The sequence below is a fragment of the Erythrolamprus reginae genome, chromosome 10 (genome assembly GCF_031021105.1).
Source record: "Erythrolamprus reginae isolate rEryReg1 chromosome 10, rEryReg1.hap1, whole genome shotgun sequence".
Classification (NCBI taxonomy): Eukaryota; Metazoa; Chordata; class Lepidosauria; order Squamata; family Dipsadidae; genus Erythrolamprus; species Erythrolamprus reginae.
The window spans coordinates 9,992,132-10,015,911 of record NC_091959.1 but is presented as its reverse complement, the minus strand read 5'-3'; the positions used below and the strand labels follow the sequence as shown (position 1 = coordinate 10,015,911).

Here is a 23,780-nt window from a genome sequence, read left to right as displayed (position 1 = left end):
GCCCAGAAGGCTCGTGTTTTGCCCTCCCCAGATCCCAAAGGCTTCCCTGAAGGGGGGGAGGGTGAAAACATCCTCCCCATCCCCCCAGAGGCTCTCTGAAAGCTAAAAACTCCCTCCTAGAGGCTCTTGTGCGAGCCAAAAATCAGCTGGTTGGCACACACATACACGTTGGAGCTAAGCTAGGGCAATGGCTCATGTGCTAGCAGATATGGCTCCGCGTGCCATCTGTGGTCCCTGTGCTATGAGTTTGCCATTACTGTTATAGACCTTTATTTCAGGGGTGGGTTCCACTAAATCATTTACCATATTACAGACGCCTCCAGGAATATCAACCCTATTGCACACTTTAGAGTCATCGGCAAATAGGCAAACCTTCCCTACCAAACCTTCCCCTATGTCACTCACAAACATATTTAAAAAAGTAGAAATCGCACTTAGACTTATATACCGCTTTACAGGCCTTTCACAGAGTCCGTATTGCTCCCAACAATCTGGGTCCTCATTTTACTGACCTCTGAAGGATGAAAGGCTGAGTCAACCTTGAGCCGGTCAAGATCAAATTCCTGGCAGTGCGCAGTGAGTTAGCCTGCAATACTGCATTCTAACCACAGCACCACATGGCTCCTAAGCGCTAACCAAATGGAACATAGAATTACGTTATCCAGATTTAGTTTGGGAATAACCATAATTAGAGGAAACAACTGGGATAAAATGCTAAGCTCTTCGCAAATGGTATTATTTGTGGTATAAGGCTAGATGGGGAAAAAAGCCAGTATTTTTACAGTAATTATTAATATTATTGTAAGATAGCTTATGATACTGTGGTAGCTTTAAGAAAATTATGCTTCCATGGATAATGGTTAATTATCAATATTTATAGTTAATTAAAATCTCCAACTTTATTTTTCTGCAATATGAAAATAAATTGTCCCTGGTTGGCTTAATGAACATAATGATTAGGCTTGCAAAATATCCTGAAATGCAATCTAGATGACCAAATATTAATCTTAAGTGATCTGTGTGAACTCATTCTGTGTGGTTACTTGATGATGCAGTCTGTTAACCATGGGGAAACGTACAAATCAACAGAAGGAAATGTAATTTGAATGGCTTTCAAGCTAAAAATCTTTGGTCTTAAACTTTGGTAGAGGCTGCCTGCATGCCTGCAGTTTAATGTTTCCAAATGTTAAAATAATGCACTTGGGGAAAAGGAATCCTCAATCTGAGTATTGTATTGGCAGTTCTGTGTTAGCAAATACTTCAGAAGAAAAGGATTTAGGGGTAGTGATTTCTGACAGTCTCAAAATGAACAGTGCAGTCAGGTGGTAGGGAAAGCAAGTAGGATGCTTGGCTGCATAGCTAGAGGTATAACAAGCAGGAAGAGGGAGATTATGATCCCGCTATATAGAATGCTGGTGAGACCACATTTGGAATACTGTGTTCAGTTCTGGAGACCTCACCTGCAAAAAGATATTGACAAAATTGAACGGGTCCAAAGACGGGCTACAAGAATGGTGGACGGTCTTAAGCATAAAACGTATCAGGAAAGACTTGATGAACTCAATCTTGATGAACACAAGAACAAGGGGACACAATCTGAAGTTAGTTGGGGGAAAGATCAAAAGCAACATGAGAAAATATTATTTTACTGAAAGAGTAGTAGATCCTTGGAACAAACTTCCAGCAGACGTGGTTGGTAAATCCACAGTAACTGAATTTAAAGATGCCTGGGATAAACATATATCCATCCTAAGATAAAATACAGGAAATAGTATAAGGGCAGACTAGATGGACCATGAGGTCTTTTTCTGCCGTCATACTTCTATGTTTCTATGTAACTTGCCATTGTTTTAATGAGAAAGCAGATCTGACAGGCAATCTGATTTGCTGAGTGTCTCAGTAAACCAAACAATATTTATTTACAGTATACAAAACTAACATCTGATAAATTGCAGGTACATTATTATAGAGATTTTTAGCACCCAAAAAATGCTGCCCTGAATTCCATCCTTTGGAAGTGACATGATCAAAACTCAGGCATAGCTGAGCGAAGGCTGCATTGTCCTTCTGAGACCTTCTGAGAAGTGAAGTCAGTGGGGAAGCCAGATTCATTTAACAACCCTGTTATTAAATTAACTTCAGTGATACACTTAACAAATGTGGCAAGAAATGTCACAAAATTCAGTTAACAAATGTCTCAGCAACAAAAAATTTGGGTTCAGTTGTAGTGGTAAGCTGAAGACTGTATTGCTGGAAACGCACTTGTGTAATAAATATACTTTTGAAGTGTTTGCTGCATTAGCTAAGAGTTCTTGCTTGCTGTCATGGTGAAACCTAATCTTATAATTTGGATGGCATATCAACACAGTAATATACATATATGTATAAATATTAAGAGCAATGTCTTAAATCTTCTGTCAAAACCAGAGCCAGAATTTGCTAAATTGCAAAACCAATGCCCTGTGATGATAACAGATCTCAAACGTTCCGTTCAGAGCGGACTCAATTTTGCTCAATAATTGGCTTAGATTTAACGCACAGCGAACTTAAAAATGTAAAACGCCGATGAATCATTACGTCCCATTTATGTATACCAAGAAGCCTTTTCATTTTGTTCTTCCCTTTAAGAATGTGAAATTGTCTGCTGAAGTGGAACCGTTCATTCCTCAGAAGAAAGGCCCTGATTCACTGATGATGCCCATGGCCCTGCCAAATGACGGTGGAAACATCAATGGGGTTGAGGCAACTCCGATTCCCAGCTACCTGATTACCTGCTACCCATTCGTTCAAGAAAACCAATCTAACAGGTAATTAAATCTGTATGTCAGAAAACCAGTATGAGTCTATGCTTTTGTTTGTTGGTTTGTTTTATTCTCCTGCTTTAACAGTATATCTATCTTTGGATAATCTAATTTGCCTTGCTTTCTGAAATGTTGCGGGGAAGAAATCTAAAAACAAAGGATGTATTTTTCTTGTTTGGACCTGCGTTGAACTCACTGTGGCTTTCTTCTGAGTGAACGTGTAGAGCATTGAGTGGCGTGACTCTTAAACCATGCAAGTTAGGGAACACATTTTTTTGAGAGCAGACAGGAAACCCTGGCAGGCTTTCATAATAGAATAGAATAGAATAGAATTTTTATTGGCCAAGTGTGATTGGACACACAAGGAATTTGTCTTGGTGCATATGCTCTCAACGTACATAAAATAAAATATACATTTGTCAAGAATCATGTGGTACGACACTTAATGATTGTCATAGGGGTCAAATAAGCAATGAAGAAGCAATATTAATAAAAATCTTAGGATATATGCAACAAGTTACAGTCATACAGTCAACGTGGGAGGAAACGTGGGAGCCGCCCCGAGTCTTCGGAGAGGGGCGGCATACAAATCCAAGTAATAAATAAATAAATAAATAAATGGGTGATAGGAATGATATACTGAGGCTATACTCTAACAATCAAGGTTGTAATATTGGCTCTACTGTAATTTTTTTGTCTTTTATTAGAATTTTTAGTTTATTGAAAGTAGACAAAACTGAAAGAAGATTTAGAAAAATATAGAGAGATAATGGGAAAATGTGGGAATTCTGGAAACCTATAAGTCTTAACAGTTGGATGCCATTTCTTTAAATTGATTGTAGAGAAATAACTGTAGACCTAACTGGATTTCTCTCCCCGCCCCCCAATTTATTTCAGACAACTTCCAATGTACAATAATGACATCAGGTGGCAGCAGCCTAACACAAACCCTCCCGGGCCGTATCTGGCTTATCCGATTATATCAACTCAGCCACCAGTTTCCACCGAGTATACCTACTATCAACTGATGCCCGCACCTTGTACACAAGTCATGGGATTCTATCATCCCTTCCCAACAGCTTATTCTGCCCCCTTTCAGCCTGCAAGTGCCATCAACACAGTTACAGCACAATGCACAGATCGTCCAGCCCAACAAAGCCAGGCCTTTCCCTTGTGTAGCCCCAGGAGCAGAAGTACCAGCAGAGGATCGATAGTGCAAAAAGTAAGCTCGCTTTGTGCATTTCACAAAAAAAGTGGCAGGAAGTTTGTGTCTTCAAGTTTTTAAGATTTTATTCATGTAGCCTTATAGTAAAGTAGAATTCATCGATCCCTACTTCCTGTCTGGTTTATCTGGGAGAGCTGACAGTTTAGACCAGGGGTAGGCAAAGTTGCCTCTTCTATGACTTGTGGCCTGAACCAATCATGCTAGCTCAGGAACTCTGGGAGTTGAAGTCAGGGTGTTCAGCAAACCAGGAAAACAGGGAAATCAGGGAATTATCAAGGAAATTGGCAGTTCAGGAAATATCAGGAAATTATCAGGGAATTCATGAAAAAAACCAGAATAAATCAAGGGGAAAAACACACTATTAAAATGTTTAAAAGTTAGGGGGAAATGTAAAAAAAAAAACCAACGGATTGCGCTGCCTGGCAGAGTCAAGCAAAAATGAGCATAACTGGCAACAACTTGCTTCCTCAGCTACCGATATTTCTCCACGGCTTAGCCATTTGGTATGACATCTACAACTGTGCCTTAACTAGATCGCAAGTTATAGGGAAATGTCAGGGAAATGTCAGGGAATTTCAAAATGCTTTCCCCCTGGACATCCTGTGAAGTCCATATGTCATGGAAGAGCCAACTTTGCCTACCCCTGGCTTAGACCAAGGGTGTCAAAGTCAAGGCCATATACAGCCCGCAGGGTGCTTAGATCTGGCCCACAGGGCCATCCTGGAAATTGTGAAGGAGCAGCCTGTGGTACCTCTGCCAGTGAAAATGGAGCTGGGGAAGGCCACGCACAGACCTCCCAGCTTCCGTTTTTGCTGGCAGAAGGCTACAGGAGGATCCAGCTAGGGCTCCCACAGGTGCCTCTGACATGAGTGACAGGCTGGCCATGCCCTCCTGCCCCTCCAAAGGTCAAACACAACTCTGATGTGGCCCTCAATGAAATCGAGTTTGACACCCCTGACTTAGACATACAATTTTTCTTTCAAGTCAAAAGAAGAGTCCAGCATGGTTGCTCTAGTTTATCCCTATAGCTCTATGGGCTGGGTTGAATTGCACATTGGTTCCACAAGCTCCTGAACGGAGCTTACAACGGCCATAAGCTCTCAGTGCTACCTAACATATATCCAGAATGTATTAAAATCAGCTTAAATGCTTCTGCCACCCTCATATTTTTCTCAGGCGTTCCAGATTGTTTTCCACTTGTTAATCTCCATCTCCCAAGGCAGAGATCACAAGGGATTAACATGATTTACAGGTCACTTGGTAAAGCCCTGTCACTAGGTGTCATTTGCTAAATAGTTTGTCCTTGGATTTCAGCGGTGAGCTCACGTGCTGTAGTGGCTAAACACGACAAGTGCCATTGTGTTTTAATGCAGAAATCGGCTACAGGTTAAATTACCAATGCTCTGGGAGTCTAAAACTTAAAAGAGTTCTTGTTTGTTTGTTTGCTCAATTTGTATACCACCGGTCTTGCCAAAAAGTGGTCTAGGTGGCTTACAGAGTTGAGTGGAATGTGCCAAGACATTAAAACAATAAATAAGGACCTTAAATTTAAAACTAAGCAGGATGGAGAGGTAGGGATCCAAGTACACAAAGGCAGGTGTGTGTGTGGGGATATCTATTCTATTAGCCACCTGCAAAATGCTACTTTTTCATTGGGACCCCAGGCGAGTTGGCACAGCCAGGTCTTCAAAGCCTTTCAGAGGACCTAAAGAATGGGAGCAGATAGACTAACATTCCATAAACTAGTTCAGTAGTAACAAGGTAAATGACCACAGATCTGATACATTTTTATGATTGTCTTTCACACACACAGTCATGTCAATTAGCTTCATCTGTTGGCCAATCTTTCAATCAACAGCCCTCGCAACCGCACATAAAGAGCAAAAGGCCTCCAGTGAAAAATGTTGCTATCCAGAAGGAGACTAACTCTTCGGGCCCAGAGAACAGACCCAAAATTGTCTTGTTGGTGGATGCTTGCCAGCAAACAGGTATGGCAATGATAACGCTTAATTTTTTATAATATAGCAGATCTTTTTTTCTTCTTCTTGTGCAATTTGAAATATTATTTTCAAGAAAGAAAAAGCTTGATTTGATGACTAGATCACTCTTTTATACCAGAACTATGAACAGTTGTTTCAGGCAAATTGTAGTACAGTGGTAACTCGGTTCTCAACCACAATCCGTTCCAGAAGTGTGGTCGAGAACCGATTTGATCAAGAAACAAATTAATTTATCCCATAGGAAATAATGGAAATGGATTTAATTGGTTCCCAGCCCATTGACTTGCTGGGAACCAATTAAATCTACAGTATTTCCTCTATTTCCTATGGGATAAAGATCTGAGGAGATGGGGTGAGAGGGAATGGGAGTCGGAATCCTGACACGCCCCTCCTGGCCGCCCTCTTAACAGCCTCCCAGTCTCTACCTTGTAACTGCTCCAAGCTGCAGGAAGGGTAGGGCTGGCTGCAATACCGGCAGCTTCAGGGGGCTCCTTTCCTCAGCGGTTCAGTTCGTTACCTCCAGGCAGCTGCACCAACTTTTTCTTTCCCGGTGGCGGCGGCTCCGGCGACTTCCCTTCATCACGTGACGTTCCCGACGCTGCTGCTGCTCCTCGAAGGGAAGCCGCCGGAGCCGCCGCCAAAGAAACAGTTGGTGAAGCTGCCTGGAGGTAACGAACTGAACCGCTGAGGAAAGGAGCCCCCCGAAGCTGCCGGTATTGCAGCCAGCCCTACACTTCCTGCAGCTTGGAGCAGTTACAAGGTAGAGACTGGGAGGCTGTTAAGTGGGCGGCCAGGAGGGGCGTGTCGGGATTCCGACTCCCATTCCCTCTCACCCCGTCCCCTCAGATCTTACATTTCGGATAGTAAACAAAATTTTCTGTTCAGTATCCAAAATTTTGTTCGGTATCCAAAATGTACGAAAATCAAGGTGTTCAAGAACCGAGGTACCACTGTACAGTACTTCAGAATTATCATTTTTACTATATTTCAATTTTATAAAATTTATATGCTACCCAACTCTTGCTTCACAATCAGGAGGTTTTGAGTTTGATTCCAGGTAGAGGCAGATGTCAGAGTCTCCTGCTTGGGCAGTGTGTTGGACTAGATGACCTGCAAGGTCCCTTCCAACCTTGTTAATCTGATCTTATTGTTAGTAAGCTGCTTATCTAGGGGACTGCTTTACTCTTCGTTTAGTGTTACTGATCTTTACATAGCAACACACACACCACACACATACACCCATGAAAAGTACTACTTTTTACATGTATTATTTAATGTTTGGATGTCACTGTTGGTATGCTGAGCATTGTATAAAACAGAAGTCACTTGAATCTCTAAATAAGAGAAATTGTTAGAAATTAGAAAGAATAGCAATGAAACCAAGCTCATAAATAATGGAGACTGAAGAATGTCTGTGATTCCTAACAATCATTAGATTTCATTCTTCTCCAAATGAGTGACCTTTCTTATAATTTATAAGCATTGTCCTGGTGGCCGTCTACACATGCTTACTCAAGGAAGTTACTCATTAAAACAAGGAGTATCCAGCATTGGGAGGTTTAAGACCTGTGAACTTCAACTCCCAGGGTTGTCCAACCTTGGGAAATTTAAGGATTTGTGGACTTCAACTCCCAGAATTCCCCAGGACCAGGGATGTCCAACCTTGGGAACTTTAATGATTTGTGGACTTCAACTCCCAGAATTCCCCAGGACCAGGGATGTCCAACCTTGGGAACTTGAGTAGCTGGGGCATTCTGGAAGTTGAAGTCCCACAAATCTTAAAGGTCTCACGACTGGACACCCCTGCGTCAAACCCTTGTCAGTTCTTGAGACTCTTCTTTGTCTTGCAGACTTCTCTTCGGAGATTGCCAGCAAGTCCCTGTCCGAGAGTGTGAGTGGTCTGCACTGGAAGCCGAGGGGCAGGCGACGGCGAACCTCCCACCCTGCTGAGTCCTCAAGCGAGCAGGGCGCCAGCGAAGCCGATATTGATAGCGACAGCGGCTATTGCAGTCCCAAGCACAGCAACCAAGCAGGGGCAACCATATCCAGAAGTGCTGAAACGGCCGGGACAAATGTAGGTAGACTTCTGAAAAGTTCAAGAATAGAAGGCAACATTAAATAAGCATACGTAAAGTAACCTCTACAACCTTTCTTTAAAAATTTCAGATCAAAGAATCATCCATGCACCCAGGTAAAGTTTTCTGACTTTGCAAGCTTTCAGTGTTGCTGTGTGTGTTTGTGTCTGTGTCTACGTCTGATAGATACATTTTGTCGCTTTAACCGATTACACATTGATGCCTTTCACTGATTAAACTCTCCACCCTTAATCTTTTCCACATTTGCAGTGTTTAAATACTGTGAGTTCATTGCTGAACTTGTCCATCTTTTTCTCCTCAAAATATTTTATGAATCGTGTCAGGATAGCACATTTTTTTTTTAAAAAAGTAATAATTGACATTTTAGTAATTGCTGGTAATCTTCCTCCTTTTGCAATACCCCTCCCCACCTTGGCCATATTTTCCATGACTGCATTGATTAGTTCTTAAAGATTACAAATAAATTGAGAGCTTCCTTTTAGATTAGATTAGATTAGATTAGATTTATTGGATTTATATGCCGCCCCTCTCCGCAAACTCGGGGCGGCTCACAACAAGGTAAAAACAATACATAATAACAAATCCAATACCCACCAATCCAATTACAATGTTAAGCTAAAAAATTCATAAAAAACAACCCCAGAATATTAAAAAACAAGCACACAATCAATCTAACACCAAAACAACATGGGCAAGGGGGAGATGTTTCAGTTCCCCCATGCCTGACGGCAGAGGTGGGTTTTAAGGAGTTTGCGAAAGGCAAGGAGGGTGGGGGCAATCCTAATCTCAGGGGGGAGCTGGTTCCAGAGGGTCGGAGCCGCCACAGAGAAGGCTCTACCCCTGGGTCCCGCCAGACGACATTGTTTAGTCAACGGGACCCGGAGAAGGCCAACTCTGTGGGACCGAACCGGTCGCTGGGATTCGTGCGGTAGAAGGCGGTCCCTGAGATATTCTGGTCCAGTGCCATGAAGAGCTTTATAGGTCATAACCAACACTTTGGATTGTGACCGGAAACTGATCGGCAACCAATGCAGACTGCGGAGTGTTGGAGTGATATGGGCATACTTAGAGAAGCCTATAAATGCTCTCGCAGCTGCATTCTGCACGATCTGAAGTTTCCTTGTACCACCCTTCTGCTAAAAATTAAAACATAGAAATAGAAATCTGTTCAGTTAGAAATAAAATATATATGAAAAACAATCAAATGAGAATGATAGTCATACTGTTGATTTCAAGATCCCTGGAATCTCTTTAAAGAAAGAGGCGTTGCAGACAGATTGTATCTACCATATTTTGTGGGAGAATAAGATGCTCCGAAGTATAAGACGTACCTACCTTTTTGGGGGGAGGAAAACAAAGGGGGGGAGGAATCTGCCTCTACCTCCCAGCAATTTTCCTCCTTGCAGCAAACACCAAACAGCCTGGTGCAGTTTCACTTTCAGCACAGCCTCATTAGCACAAGGGAGAAAAAAAAATCTCACCTCTGCCTCCCTGTAGCCTGAAACGGCTGATGATCAGTAGGCTGATCCAACTGACAATCACCTGCTTGTGCTAATCAGGCTGTGGTGAAGCTGAAACAGACACTGTTTGCTGCAAGGAGGTAAATTTCTGGGAGACAGAGGCAAAAGGGTTGGGGAGTGTGGGTTGTGTATAACAGTGTTTCCCAACCTTGGCAACTTGAAGGTATTTGGACTTCAACTCCCAGAATTCCCCAGCCAGCAAATGCTGGCTGGGGAATTCTGGGAGTTGAAGTCCAAATATCTTCAAGTTGCCAAGGTTGGGAAACACTGGTGTATAAGACACACCCAATTTTCACCCTCTTTGCGGGGTAAGTGCATCTTATAAGTGTGTCTCTGAAAAGTACAGTATATTATTTTTGTGATGTAACCATGTAAACGAACAAAGAAAGCTAATTTTGTGAATTACACATGCTAGTTATACACAACATCTAGTTGGCTTTCTTAAAGGTGTGGAGTTTTGGGGGTTTTTCCTACGTTAAAAAAAACAAAAGTAACTGTGTATTCTTTGCACGTTTTCTCTTTTCACACAACATCTTTCCTTAAACCTCTGTGATGTTTATCTCAGTTGGTGCTAGCTGGGCTAGCGTCAGTTCTCAAGCAACTCAGAAGAAGCCTTGGATAGAGAGAAGCTCTTTCTCCAGAGGTGGAAGGCAGCCTGAACATCAGCACGATTCAGAGGTACGGTTTCCACTGATACTACTTCAAGCTTTCTGTTCAGGTAGAAAAATGCTGGGTGCAGCTTTGAATTGAATGCATAGCAAGATGCTTTGTCAAAGCAATGGAAACTGCAGTTTAATGTTTCCAAATGTAAAATAATGCACTTGGGGAAAAGGAATCCTCAATCTGAGTACTGCACTGGCAGTTCTGTGTTAGCAAAAACTTCAGAAGAGAAGGATTTAGGGGTAGTGATTTCTGACAGTCTCAAAATGGGTGAGCAGTGTGGTTGGGCAGTAGGAAAAGCAAGTAGGATGCTTGGCTGCATAGCTAGAGGTTTAACAAGCAGGAAGAGGGAGATTGTGATCCTCTTATATAGAGCGCTGGTGAGACCACATTTGGAATGCTGTGTTCAGTTCTGGAGACCTCACCTACAAAAAGATATTGACAAAATTGAACGGGTCCAAAGACGGGCCACAAGAATGTTGGAAGGTCTTAAGCATAAAACGTATCAGGAAAGACTTAATGAACTGAATCTGTATAGTCTGGAGGACAGAAGGGAGTGGGGGGACATGATCAAAACATTTAAATATGTTAAAGGGTTAAATAAGTTTCAGGAGGGAAGTGTTTTTAATAGGAAAGTGAACACAAGAACAAGGGGACACAAATCTGAAGTTAGTTGGGGGAAAGATCAAAAGCAACATGAGAAAATATTATTTTACTGAAAGAGTAGTAGATCCTTGGAACAAACTTCCAGCAGACGTGGTTGGTAAATCCACAGTAACTGAATTTAAACATGCCTGGGATAAACATATATCCATCCTAAGATAAAATACAGGAAATAGTATAAGGGTAGACTAGATGGACCATGAGGTTTTTTTCTGCCGTCAGTCTTCTATGTTTCTATGTTTGTTGCCCCTCAATCTTCAGTCTGGAACCACTATATTTGGCGTGTTCTTACTGTTTCCAAGATTTTAGGAGCTTTCAACTCAGATTGCAACAAAGTCTGCAGGGCTGAAAATAATAGATTGTTTGCAGAATCTGTTAATCAGTAAATTTTATGCAACCTCATTTAGTGAATTTCTTAACATTGGAAAGAAATGTGTTTCTCCTTTACAAGAGGTTATTAGAGAAATTAAATTCTCCACCTTATTGATACGTTCTTTCATTTGTGCCTCTTGGATGAAAGATGATTGCAGAATTAATTGGCAATCTTTATACACTGCTAAACATGTCAGTGTTATTGAATTAGTTTCCGACAGGGGTGGGTTGCTGCCTGGATGGTGGTGGTGGGGGAACGCAGTGGGGTAGCGAAAATGGAGCTCCACCCCAGAATACCAAATTTGCACTGAAAGATGTTGAAAGAAATTGCAGGGCATCCTGCATAAGCCACGCCCACAGTGTGGTAGTAAAAAAATTGGTAGCCCTTCACTAGTTTCCTATTAAACTGGGTTTAGGCATATGGAATCTGTTCTGTCGGGCTCTCTGGTAGAATCCTCCCAAAAATTCACAGGTACAAATTTCAGACAAACGCACGTTTGAAAATTCAAAACAATGTTCTTTATAATGAAAATTCACTTAAACCAAGCCCTCTTTTGCTATAGCAAAGAGCACTCGTCTCCAAACAAACTGGTAATTTATACAAGTCCCTTATCAGTCCTGTGATACTTAGCTTGCAGCTGTGAGGCAATTCACAGTCCTTCTTCTTTCACAAAGTGAAACACACTTTGCTCTGGTTTAGTTTCAAAGCAGGGAAAAATCAGCACACAAAAAGTCAAAGTCAGTAAAGCAGTCACGAAACACAATGATCAGATAATCCTCCACAATGGCCAAACCCACAGGCTGCTATTTATAGCAGCCTCACTAATTACCACAGCCCCACCCAACCACAGGTGGCCTCATTTTCTTTGATAATAATCTCTCAGTTGTTGCTGCCTATGCATCGCTCTCCGCATGCGTGGCTGTATCATTAACTCTTGTTCTGAATCCAAGGAGGAGCTAGATAATTGATCTCCTTCTGAGCTGTCTGCCCCACTCTCCTCCTCCCTGTCACTCATGTCTTCTTGGTCAGAGGAGCCTTCATCATCAGATTCCACTGGGAGCAAAACAAGCCTGCAGCATGTGGATGTCTCCCCCACAACCACAGTCCTTGGGGCAGGAGCTGGGCCAGAGCTAACCACAACAGAATCCAAATAAGCTGATGACATATTGCATAAATCAGTGTTGTTATTTTTTTGTAATGCCAGTCCATTTACTCTGCCTTCACTCCGTGAAGACTGTTCAACTTTTTGTTTGTTACTGTTGGTCTCATTTCCACAGTCACGTATTTTTGCCTGGCAGACAAGATAGCTAGTGCAAATTTTGTGATTTACATAAGTGCTTTCATACTTCATCTTAAAAGGGACTGTCCTAACATGTTTGTTTTTATTTGCTTGTATAGCCTGATTTTAAATGTAGAGGTCACAGCACATCTTCAGAAAGCAAACAGTGTTTGCAGAAGAACGTTGAGAAACCAGTAATCACAAGCCAGTCAAACAGAGTAGAGCAGAGCCCTGAACTGCTATTTTTGGGGGTAACTCTTTCATTAATCTTTTTTATGACAGCTTTCATTCTCTAAAACAAGCGAAGATTTTGAATTGATTGATAGCTACATCTCGCTGTGCCCTGCTTGCTGATTTTAAAATATTAAAAGCTTATTTATTTATTTTGAATTACCCGGTAACATTTTTTCAATTTGTTTCCAATATATCCTGGCATGTGATAACAACGTGTTTCCTGCAAATTCCAATATATTCATGCTTATTCCTTCTGGTACCATTCATATGCATTTCCCCGTTTCTGCCAATCTTTAGCTGAGTAACGCTTTCCTTGCAAAAAATGCAGATATTTTGTCCCGTGAATTTCAATTAGTGAAGTTTTCCTTTTTTTCCCCCCAGGATGAAGAAGAATTCCCAGAGCTAAACTGCGATAGTGGACATTCTAAAGCTAATAACATGCAGCTGAAGCACACACCCAAAATGGTGAATGATGCTATTATACTTGGAGGATAAAACTGTGATGAGGTTATTTTTTCCCCACTACCTTCTGGCTGATTTTTAGCGAGCAGAACCGTTTCTTGAGAATACACACTCACACACATACATACACACACAGAGAGTGAGAAAAATAGACTGTCATTGTGAAAAGCGTAACATTTTATTCATTAAGATCTGGATTTTCAGTTTAAAGCAGATTACTACTTGATTTATTTATTTATTTATTTATTTATTTATTGGATTTGTATGCCGCCCCTCTCCGTAGACTCGGGGTGGCTAACAACAGTGGTAAAAACAACATGCGACAATCCAAAACTAAAACCGCTAAAAACCCTTATTTTAAAAACCAATCATACATACAAACATACCATACATAAATTGTATAGGCCCAGGGGAGATATTTCAGTTCCCCCATGCCTGACGACAAAGGTGGGTTTTAAGGAGTTTACGAAAGGCAAGGAGGGTAGAGGCAGTTCTAATCTCTGGGGGGAGCTGGTTCCAGAGAGTCGGGGCCGCCACAGAGAAGGCTCTTCCCCTGGGGCCCGCCAACCGACATTGTTTAGTTGATGGAACCCAGAGAAGGCCAACTCTGTGGGACCTAATCGGTCGCTGGGATTCGTGCGGCAGAAAGCGGTCTCTGAGATAATCTGGTCCAATGCCCTGAAGGGCTTTAAAGGTCATAACCAACACTTTGAATTGTGACCGGAAATTGATCGGCAACCAATGCAGACTGTGGAGTGTTGGTGTAACATGGGCATATTTGGGGAAGCCCATGACTGCTCTCGCAGCTGCATTCTGCACGATCTGAAGTTTCCGAACACTTTTCAAAGGTAGCCCCATGTAGAGAGCATTACAGTAGTCGAGCCTCGAGGTGATGAGAGCATGAGTGACTGTGAGCAGTGAGTCCCGGTCCAAATAGGGCCGCAACTGGTGCACCAGGCGAACCTGGGCAAACGCCCCCCTCGCCACAGCTGAAAGATGGTTCTCTAATGTGAGCTGTGGATCGAGGAGGACGCCCAAATTGCGGACCCTCTCCGTGTATGCCACAGGTTCACCATCACAGCTATATCTTTTTTTTAACAGTGCATCCTCTTTATACTTCTCCCCATATCTTCTTTCCTCAGTTGGATGATCTGCCTGAAAATTCTCCAATCAACATAGTACAGACTCCGATTCCCATCACCACCTCTGTTCCCAAAAGAGCAAAAAGTCAAAAGAAGAAAGCTCTGGCGGCAGCGCTGGCCACCGCCCAAGAGTATTCAGAAATCAGTATGGAGCAGAGGAAGCTTCAGGTATGTTTTAATCGTGTTTTAATGGAAACACATTCTGGCTTTCAATTCCAGGTGGGCAGATTGCAGTGTTTGATGTTGGAAAGAGTTGGGTGGAGGTCCCTCATCTCAGGTGCCTACTTATAATCCTGCAAGAGAGTTTCCTGCGGTAAATGCAAGGCGACACTACCTTTGGGGGATTTGTAATGTTGTTTCCTGTTTATGCTGTATCTTAGCGAGTCCTCGACTTAATTTTAATTTAATTAATTTTTTAAATTTATTAGATTTGTATGCCGCCCCTCTCCGAAGACTCGGGGCGGCTCACAACAACGATAAAAAACAATATTATAATGGCACAAATCTAATATTTAAAAAAAACTAAAAACCCTATCATAATTAAAAACCAAACAGTACATACATACCAAACATAAATTATAATAAGCCTGGGGGAAAGATGTCTTAAGTAGTTTACGGAAGACAAGGAGGGTGGGAGCAGTTCTAATCTCCGGGGGGAGTTGATTCCAGAGGGCCGGGGCCGCCACAGAGAAGGCTCTTCCCCTGGGGCCCGCCAGACGACATTGTTTAGTCGACGGGACCCGGAGAAAGCCAACTCTGTGGGACCTTATCAGCCGCTGAGATTCGTGCAGTAGCAGGCGGTTCCGGAGGTACTCTGGTCCAATGCCATGTAGGGCTTTAAAGGTCATGACCAACACTTTGAATTGTGACCGGAAACTGATCGGCAGCCAATGCAGGCCAAGGAGTGTTGTAGATACGTGGGCGAATCTGGGAAGCCCCACAATGGCTCTCACGGCCGCGTTCTGCACGATCTGGAGTTTCCGAACACTTTTCAAAGGTAGCCCCATGCAGAGAGCGTTGCAGTAATCGAACCTCGAGGTGATAAGGGCGTGAGTGACTGTGAGCAATGACTCCCTGTCCAAATAGGGCCGCAACTGGTGCACCAGGAGAACCTGGGCAAACGCCCTCCTCGCCACAGCCGTAAGATGATGTTCCAATGTCAGCTGTGGATCGAGGAGGACTCCCAAGTTGCGGACCCTCTCTGAGGGGGTCAATAGTTCCCCCCCCCAGGGTAATGGACAGACAGATGGAATTTTCCTTGGGAGGCAAGACCCACAGCCACTCCGTCTTGTCTGGGTTGAGTTTGAGTTTGTTGACACCCATCCAGACTTACAACATTTCATTTAGTGACCGATCAAAGTTACAATGGAACTAGGGGGGGGGGAAGTAATTTATGTCTGGATTTTCACATGATTGCTGCAACATCCCCTTGATCACATGTTCAACCTTCATGCACCTGACAAACCGGCTCATATTTGTGATGGTCGCAGTGTCCTGGGATCATTTTACGACCTTTTGACACTCAAAGTCAAAGCCGGATTCACTTAACAACTGCAGTGATTCACTTAACAAATGTGGCAAGAAAAATGGTAAAATGAGGCAAAGTTTAACGGATGCCTCGCTTAACACCAGAAATTTGGGCTCCATTGTGGTCGCAAGTCAAGGACTACCTGAAAGCGACGTCTCACATTGTCATCCCACGTCTAGGAAGCGGTTTCAAAAGCAGCCGGAAAGAAGAGTAAAACTCCCGTGCAGTTAGACTTGGGGGACATGCTGGCAGCGCTTGAAAAACAGCAGCAGGCGATGAAGGCCCGTCAGATCACAAACACCAGGCCCCTCTCGTACACAGGTGGGTGTCTCTCGCTTCGCCCCTCTGCGTAGCCGCGTGATTCTTCAGCATCTCTTCCATCGGAGAGAAACTGGGGTGTAATAACTGCATTGTCTCCTTTTGATCCAGAATCCTTCAGAACAGGAATGTCAAACTCCATTTCATTGAGGACCACATCAGGGTTGTGTTTGGCTGCGGGGCAGGACCAGTTTGACGTCACTGCGGCAGCCAAAAGAGGGTCCCGAGCTCCGTTTTCAGCTGTAATGGACACCTGCAACCCTCTGCCAACAGAAACGGAGCTTGGGAGAGTCACACAGGGCCTTCCCGAGCTCTGTTTTCGCTGGCAAAGGCACTGTGGGTCAGTCCTCTGTTCTTTCCAGGGTTCCCCATTAGCCATATCTAAGCACCCTATGAGCTGGAGTTTGACACCCCTGCTTCAGGAGTGCGTTGTGACACCCTCTCTGTAGCCCTAATCCCTTTTGCCGTGGATAAATAGTGGCCACTCTCCATTCAAAATGTTTCTTGGAACCTTGGGGTGCAATTGTGTTTCAAGTTCATGCATCACACTAAGACAGAAATCTGCATGTTGTGCAACTCCAGCTATTGTGATTTGTAGCCATAATCCTGTGGTGTGGACTGAGCTTTGTGAGATTTTATTTTTTTAGTAGTTATGAAAAGGAATTAACAAATAGCATTACAGTGTTCCCTCGATTTTCGCAGGTTCGAACTTCGCGAATAGCCTATACCACAGTTTTTCAAAAAATATTAATTAAAAAAATACTTTGCGGGGTTTTTTTTCTATACCACGTTTTTCCCCACCCAATGACATCATATGTCATCACCAAACTAATAATTTTTGCAAATAAATAACAAAAAAAATAATTATTGTTAATAAATAATTATGTTTATAAATATCAGGCTCACTAAGTGTCTTATTCAATGGTGAGTACCAGTAATAATGGTGAGTAAATTGTTGTTAAGGGAATGGGAAATGGTAATTTAGGGGTTTAAAGTGTTAAGGGAAGGCTTGTGATACTGTCCATAGCCAAAAATGGTGTATTTACTTCTGCATCTCTACTTCGTGGAAATTCGACTTTCGCGGGCGGTCTCGGAACGCATCCCCCGCGGAAATCGAGGGAACACTGTACTTATCTTTATAAAAACTGGTGTTCAGCATGTTTCTGTTCTTTCTCCATAATTACATTCTTACAGTAAGAGATAATCTCCAGACAGAAGCATCTCACTGCATAATTTCCTTGCTTTTGTAATCTGTCCTTTTTAATTCCAGTGAAGGAAAAGGCCTTTTAATGATGAGAATGGAGGAGGTGGAAGGGAGAGTAAACCACTGGGAAAACGCCCTCCTTACCCCAAGCATCTTCAATGCGTCCATTGCACGCTTTTTTTTCCGTTTTATCTTGGCAGTTGGCAGTGCAGTTCCTTTCCATACCAAAGAATCCACCAGCCGGAAGGCCTTCTCCAAAGGGCAGCCATCAGTGGGTTGCATTAACCCTTTGGATTCCACCAGCCCGAAAGTGAAACGAGGAAAAGAGAGAGAGCTCTCAAAGTTGAAGCGCCCTACAGCACTGAAAAAGGTAAATAGGACTTCCTTCTGCCGTAGGAATCCCAGCGACCGGTTAGGTCCCCCAGAGTTGGCCTTCTCCAGGTCCCGGCAACCAGACAATGTCGTTTGGCGGGACCAAGGGGAAGAGCCTTCTCTGTGGGGGCCCCGGCCCTCTGGAATCAGCTCCCCCCCCCCAGAGATTTGCACTGTCCCCACTCTATTCGCTTTTTGCAAGAGTCTTAAGATGCTAGGCTTGGGGTAACTAGATCTTGGCCCCTGGCCAATAAATGTGATGTATGACTGTGATTTGAATTTGTTTGATTGATTTTTAATATATTGGATTTTTAGGTTATGTAGTTTTTAAAATTAATTGGATTTGTCTTTGTATTGACTGTTTTAGATTATATTCTGTGAGCCGCTCTGAGTCTTCGGAGAGGGGCGGCATACAAATATAATAATAATAATGATAATGTTGATGATAATAATAATAATAATAATAATAATAATAATAATAATAATAATACAGCAGAGCTTTCTATTTTAACAATATCAGAGGTGGGCAACGATGGCAACCTTATGGCCTGCGAACTTCAACTCTCAGAATTCCTGAGCCGGCAAAAAAAATATTCACAATATCCTAATTGGGTTTATTTCAGATTATTTTGAAAGAGAGAGAAGAAAAGAAAGGACGTTTAACTACTGATCACAGCCTTTTGGGAGGTGATGAAGAGCAAGAAGTGAATCTGACCACTAACCAGGCAGAAGAAGTAACATCTCAAGAAGGTTAGATCAACCTGACACACGTCTTTATATTAATATGTGTAATAGCCATTGGATAACCAAACACATGCTTAGGGGGCTTTTAATTCAGTAAATGTCACCCTGGAACCTTCTGAATCCAATTGCTCGTGGAAACAATGATCTCAAATAATTTTATCTACACAAGACTTTAAACTGGCGAACAAAAGGGGGGGTGTGACTGTACAATTCATCATTTGCTCTACTACGTTCTTAACTAATTCCCTGGGAGAGGTTTTTTAAAAGGTCCTTTGGCTTTTCTGATACTTGTCTACAAAGAAAGTCACGCAAATTTGGCATTTCTGGGGATTATGATGATGTGGAAGTAGAAATAATGGAGGATATTCTGGAGACCTCACCTACAAAAAGATATTGACAAAATTGAACGGGTCCAAAGACGGACTACAAGAATGGTGGAAGTTCTTAAGCATAAAACGTATCAGGAAAGACTTAATGAACTCAATCTGTATAGTCTGGAGGACAGAAGGAAAAGGGGGGACATGATTGAAACATTTAAATATATTAAAGGGTTAAATAAGGTTCAGGAGGGAAGTGTTTTTAATAGGAAAGTGAACACAAGAACAAGGGGACACAATCTGAAGTTAGTTGGGGGAATGATCAAAAGCAACATGAGAAAATATTATTTTACTGAAAGAGTAGTAGATCCTTGGAACAAACTTCCAGCAGACGTGGTTGGTAAATCCACAGTAACTGAATTTAAACATGCCTGGGATAAACATATATCCATTGTAAGATAAAATACAGGAAATAGTATAAGGGCAGACTAGATGGACCATGAGGTCTTTTTCTGCCGTCAGTCTTCTATGTCCTCTTGAGTGCGGCCTGTGGGAGAAGAGCATGCAGAGCTGGCGGGCGGGGGCGGAGTTAAATGCATCATCAGTTTAGAGTTCTTGCATTGCCGCAAGAGAACTGTTCTCTCTTGAATTCCAATGGCCCTTATCTAAAGCCATTTAATGCTGACCATTAACCAGGTTCTTGTGTATATATTTGAAAGAATAGCAATAGAACTACGTATTTTTCGGAATATAAGATGCATCGGAGTTTAAGACCCACCTTAGTTTTGTGGGAGGAAAATAGGAAAAAAACTACCTACCATGTATTCATTTGGCTAGCGTCCTTAGCCTGGTCAGCTTCAGCACATTATTTTATCCCCTGGTTAGGGCTGAAAAAAAAAATCTTTGGAGGGAGTAGCAATGAAAACAAACCTGCAAAGACTTAGGGTTGGGGGAAAAAAACTTCTTGGGAATAGCAATGAAAAGCCTGCAAGCCGAGATTGTTATCACCTCATTAAGGCTGGGAAAAAAGCTTCAAAAAGCTACATGTTTGTGAGTGACATAGGGGAAGGTTTGGTAGGGAAGGTTTGCCTATTTGCCGATGACTCTAAAGTGTGCAATAGGGTTGATATTCCTGGAGGGGTCTGTAATATGGTAAATGGTTTAGCTTTACTAGATAAATGGTCAAAGCAATGGAAACTGCAGTTTAATGTTTCCAAATGTAAAATAATGCACTTGGGGAAAAGGAATCCTCAATCTGAGTATTGCATTGACAGTTCTGTGTTAGCAAAAACTTCAGAAGAGAAGGATTTAGGGGTAGTGATTTCTGACAGTCTCAAAATGGGTGAGCAGTGTGGTCGGGCGGTAGGAAAAGCAAGTAGGATGCTTGGCTGCATAGCTAGAGGTATAACAAGCAGGAAGAGGGAGATTGTGATCCCCTTATATAGAGCGCTGGTGAGACCACATTTGGAGTACTGTGTTCAGTTCTGGAGACCTCACCTACAAAAAGATATTGACAAAATTGAACGGGTCCAAAGACAGGCTACAAGAATGGTGGAAGGTCTTAAGCATAAAACGTATCAGGAAAGACTTCATGAACTCAATCTGTATAGTCTGGAGGACAGAAGGAAAAGGGGGACATGATCGAAACATTTAAATATGTTAAAGGGTTAAATAAGGTTCAGGAAGGAAGTGTTTTTAATAGGAAAGTGAACACAAGAACAAGGGGACACGATCTGAGGTTAGTTGGGGGAATGATCAAAGGCAACATGAGAAAACATGAGAAAATATTTTACGGAAGGAGAAGTAGATCCTTGGAACAAACTTCCAGCAGACGTGGTTGGTAAATCCACAGTAACTGAATTTAAACATGCCTGGGATAAACATATATCCATTGTAAGATAAAATACAGGAAATAGTATAAGGGCAGACTAGATGGACCATGAGGTCTTTTTCTGCCGTCAGTCTTCTATGTTTCTATGTTTCTATGTGGAGTATAAGATGCACCCAAATTTCAGCCTCTTTTTAAAAAAAATATTTGTTATTATTTTTCAAAAGACAGTCAAAAACAAACAACATTCAACATTTAAAGAGCTACCATTGCTCCACTTGTGGTAGAAGTCTAACTAATGCAAAAAAGAAAAAGCCTAACTATAATCAGATCAATACAGAAATATAACACGCACACACTATATTCTTGTTAAATTTAATTCTATATTCTTTATATTAATTAAGCTTCTTGTCTATAAAATATCAAATACTTATTCAAAAAATAAAATATAGGAAATAACACTTCTAACTTTATCATACTATAAAAATACTCTATGTTTATATTGTTTTTAAACTATTACATTCTATCTATTAACCTTCAAAATAATAAGTTCTGATAATTATAAATTCTTACTTATTTGATTTTTTAAAACTATTTTTAAAATTCCACCATTCATATACTTTATCCCACACAGTGATACCTCGTCTTACAAACTTAATTGGTTCCGGGACGAGGTTCTTAAGGTGAAAAGTTTGTAAGACGAAACAATGTTTCCCATAGGAATCAATGGAAAAGTGATTAATGCGTGCAAGCCCAAAATTCACCCCTTTTGCCAGCCGAAGCGCCCGTTTTTGTGCTGCTGGGATTCCCCTGAGGCTCCCCTCCATGGGAAACCCCACCTCCGGACCTCCGTTGCCAGCGAAGCACCCTTTTTGCGCTGCTGGGATTCACCTGCTGGGATTTCCCTGCAGCATCACAAAAACACAGAAGTCTGGAGGTGGGGTTTCCCATGGAGGGGAGCCTCAGGGGAATCCCAGCAGCGCAAAAACGGGTGCTTTGCTGGCAACGGAAGTGTGGAGGCAGGGCATCCAAGCGGCAGCGGTGGGTTTGTAAGGTGAAAATAGTTTGTAAGAAGAGGCAAAAAAATCTTAAACCCCGGGTTTGTATCTCGAAAAGTTTGTATGACGAGGCGTTTGTAAGACGAGGTATCACTGTATTTTATAAAATTCTGTTTCAACTTGATTATTCAAACGTGTTGTCATCATGTAAGTTTCAGCCTCTTTTAGGGGGAAATGGTGCGTCTTATACTCCGAGAAATATGGTATATTGACACTTTAAATGTCCCTGTGATAAGCATGCATTAAAATGATTTTTTTTAGCATTAAATTAAAACACACACATACGACACAGAAAAACAGTAAAAATAAAATTTCCATGCCTCAACTTTACAAACAAATGACTGGTGTGTTTTGTCTTGTCTCTTCCAGAAACTGGCCTGAGTGTGCCGAGTGACACCTCCCTCTCTCCGGCAAGCCAGAATTCTCCCTACTGCATGACTCCCGTTTCCCAAGGTTCACCTGCAAGTTCGGGGATAGGAAGTCCCATGGCATCGTCAACTATAACCAAAATTCACAGCAAAAGATTCAGAGAGTAAGCTTTGCATTCTATAGAATAGAATAGAATAGAATAGAATAGAATAGAATTTTATTGGCCAAGTGTGATTGGACAAACAAGGAATTTGTCTTGGTGCATATGCTCTCAGCGTACATAAAATAAAATATACATTTGTCAAGAATCATGTGGTACAACACTTAATGATTGTCATAGGGGTCAAATAAGCAATGAAGAAGCAATATTAATAAAAATCTTAGGATATACGCAACAAGTTACAGTCATACAGTCAACATGGGAGGAAATGGGTGATAGGAATGATGAGAAAAACTAGTAGAATAGAAGTGCAGATTTAGTAGAAAGTCTGACAGTGTTGAGGGAATTATTTGTTTAGTAGAGGGATGGCGTTCGGAAAAAAACTGTTCTTGTGTCTAGTTGTCTTGATGTGCAGTGCTCTGTAGCGACGTTTTGAGGGTAGGAGTTGAAACAATTTGTGTCCAGGATGTGAGGGGTCAGTAAATATTTTCCCCGCCCTCTTTTTGACTCGTGCAGTATACCGGTCCTCAATGGGAGGCAGGTTGGCAGCAATTGTTTTTTCTGCAGTTCTGATTGTCCTCTGAAGTCTGTGTCGATCCTGTTGGGTTGCACCACCAAACCAGACAGTTATAGAGGAGGACTCATTTCAAAGAAAACAGTTTGGCCCAAGGAGAATGAATGTAAATTCTTAGAGGAAGGCATGTCTGTTCCACTTAAAGAGATTCCAGCCAGAGGTAGTATTTGACCAGTTCAGGCGAACTGGTAGTGGAAGCCTACAGGTGGGCCCAGCCTAGCAGTATGCCGGCCTTTTTAGGCATATTTTGAAGCCACGCGCATGCAAGCAAAGCGCATGAACATGCGTTCATATTTTGCAAACTGGTAGGGAAAGTATGTGAACACCACCTCTGATTCTAGCTTTCTGGAGCATAACCTACTTGAGCTCAGAGAGAATTGCTTCTGGAGCTGCTTATTTGAATGTCTTTAGCCAGGCAGGGGTGGTTTTTTGTAATATTTATTTTATTTATTTATTTATTCATCAGATTTGTATCCGCCCCTCTCCGCAGACTCGGGGCGGTTCACAGCAATAATAATACAATGTAAACAAATCTAATATTTAAGTTCATTTAAAACCCCAATTTAGAAACCAATCATACATACTAGCATACCATGCATACATTTTTATAAGCCTAGGGGGAGGGAAAGTATCAATTCCCCCATGCCTGACGACAGAGGTGAGTTTTAAGGAGCTTACGAAAGGCTAGGAGGGTGGGGGCAACTCTGATATCTGGGGGGAGCTGGTTCCAAAGGGTCGGGGCCGCCACAGAGAAGGCTCTTCCCCTGGGTCCCGCCAAACGACATTGTTTAGTTGACGGGACCCGGAGAAGGCCAACTCTGTGGGACCTAACTGGTCGCTGGGATTCGTGCGG

The 23,780-nt window shown here is 42.2% G+C and overlaps 1 protein-coding gene across 1 annotated transcript in view; it reads left to right on the top strand.

Annotated features, from left to right (window-relative positions):
* SECISBP2L (SECIS binding protein 2 like) overlaps window positions 1-22,360 on the top strand; it is a 33,811-nt gene extending 11,451 nt beyond the window's left edge. Inside the window, exons 2-13 of the mRNA XM_070762774.1 lie at window positions 2,629-2,807; window positions 3,699-4,023; window positions 5,885-6,014; window positions 7,877-8,100; window positions 8,193-8,217; window positions 10,208-10,320; window positions 13,233-13,316; window positions 14,456-14,623; window positions 16,163-16,304; window positions 17,706-17,875; window positions 18,501-18,627; window positions 22,194-22,360. Of these exons, the coding sequence (XP_070618875.1) occupies window positions 2,629-2,807; window positions 3,699-4,023; window positions 5,885-6,014; window positions 7,877-8,100; window positions 8,193-8,217; window positions 10,208-10,320; window positions 13,233-13,316; window positions 14,456-14,623; window positions 16,163-16,304; window positions 17,706-17,875; window positions 18,501-18,627; window positions 22,194-22,360 (1,854 nt within the window). The remainder of the gene's footprint in view (window positions 1-2,628; window positions 2,808-3,698; window positions 4,024-5,884; window positions 6,015-7,876; window positions 8,101-8,192; window positions 8,218-10,207; window positions 10,321-13,232; window positions 13,317-14,455; window positions 14,624-16,162; window positions 16,305-17,705; window positions 17,876-18,500; window positions 18,628-22,193) is intronic.
* The last annotated feature ends 1,420 nt before the right edge of the window (window positions 22,361-23,780 follow it).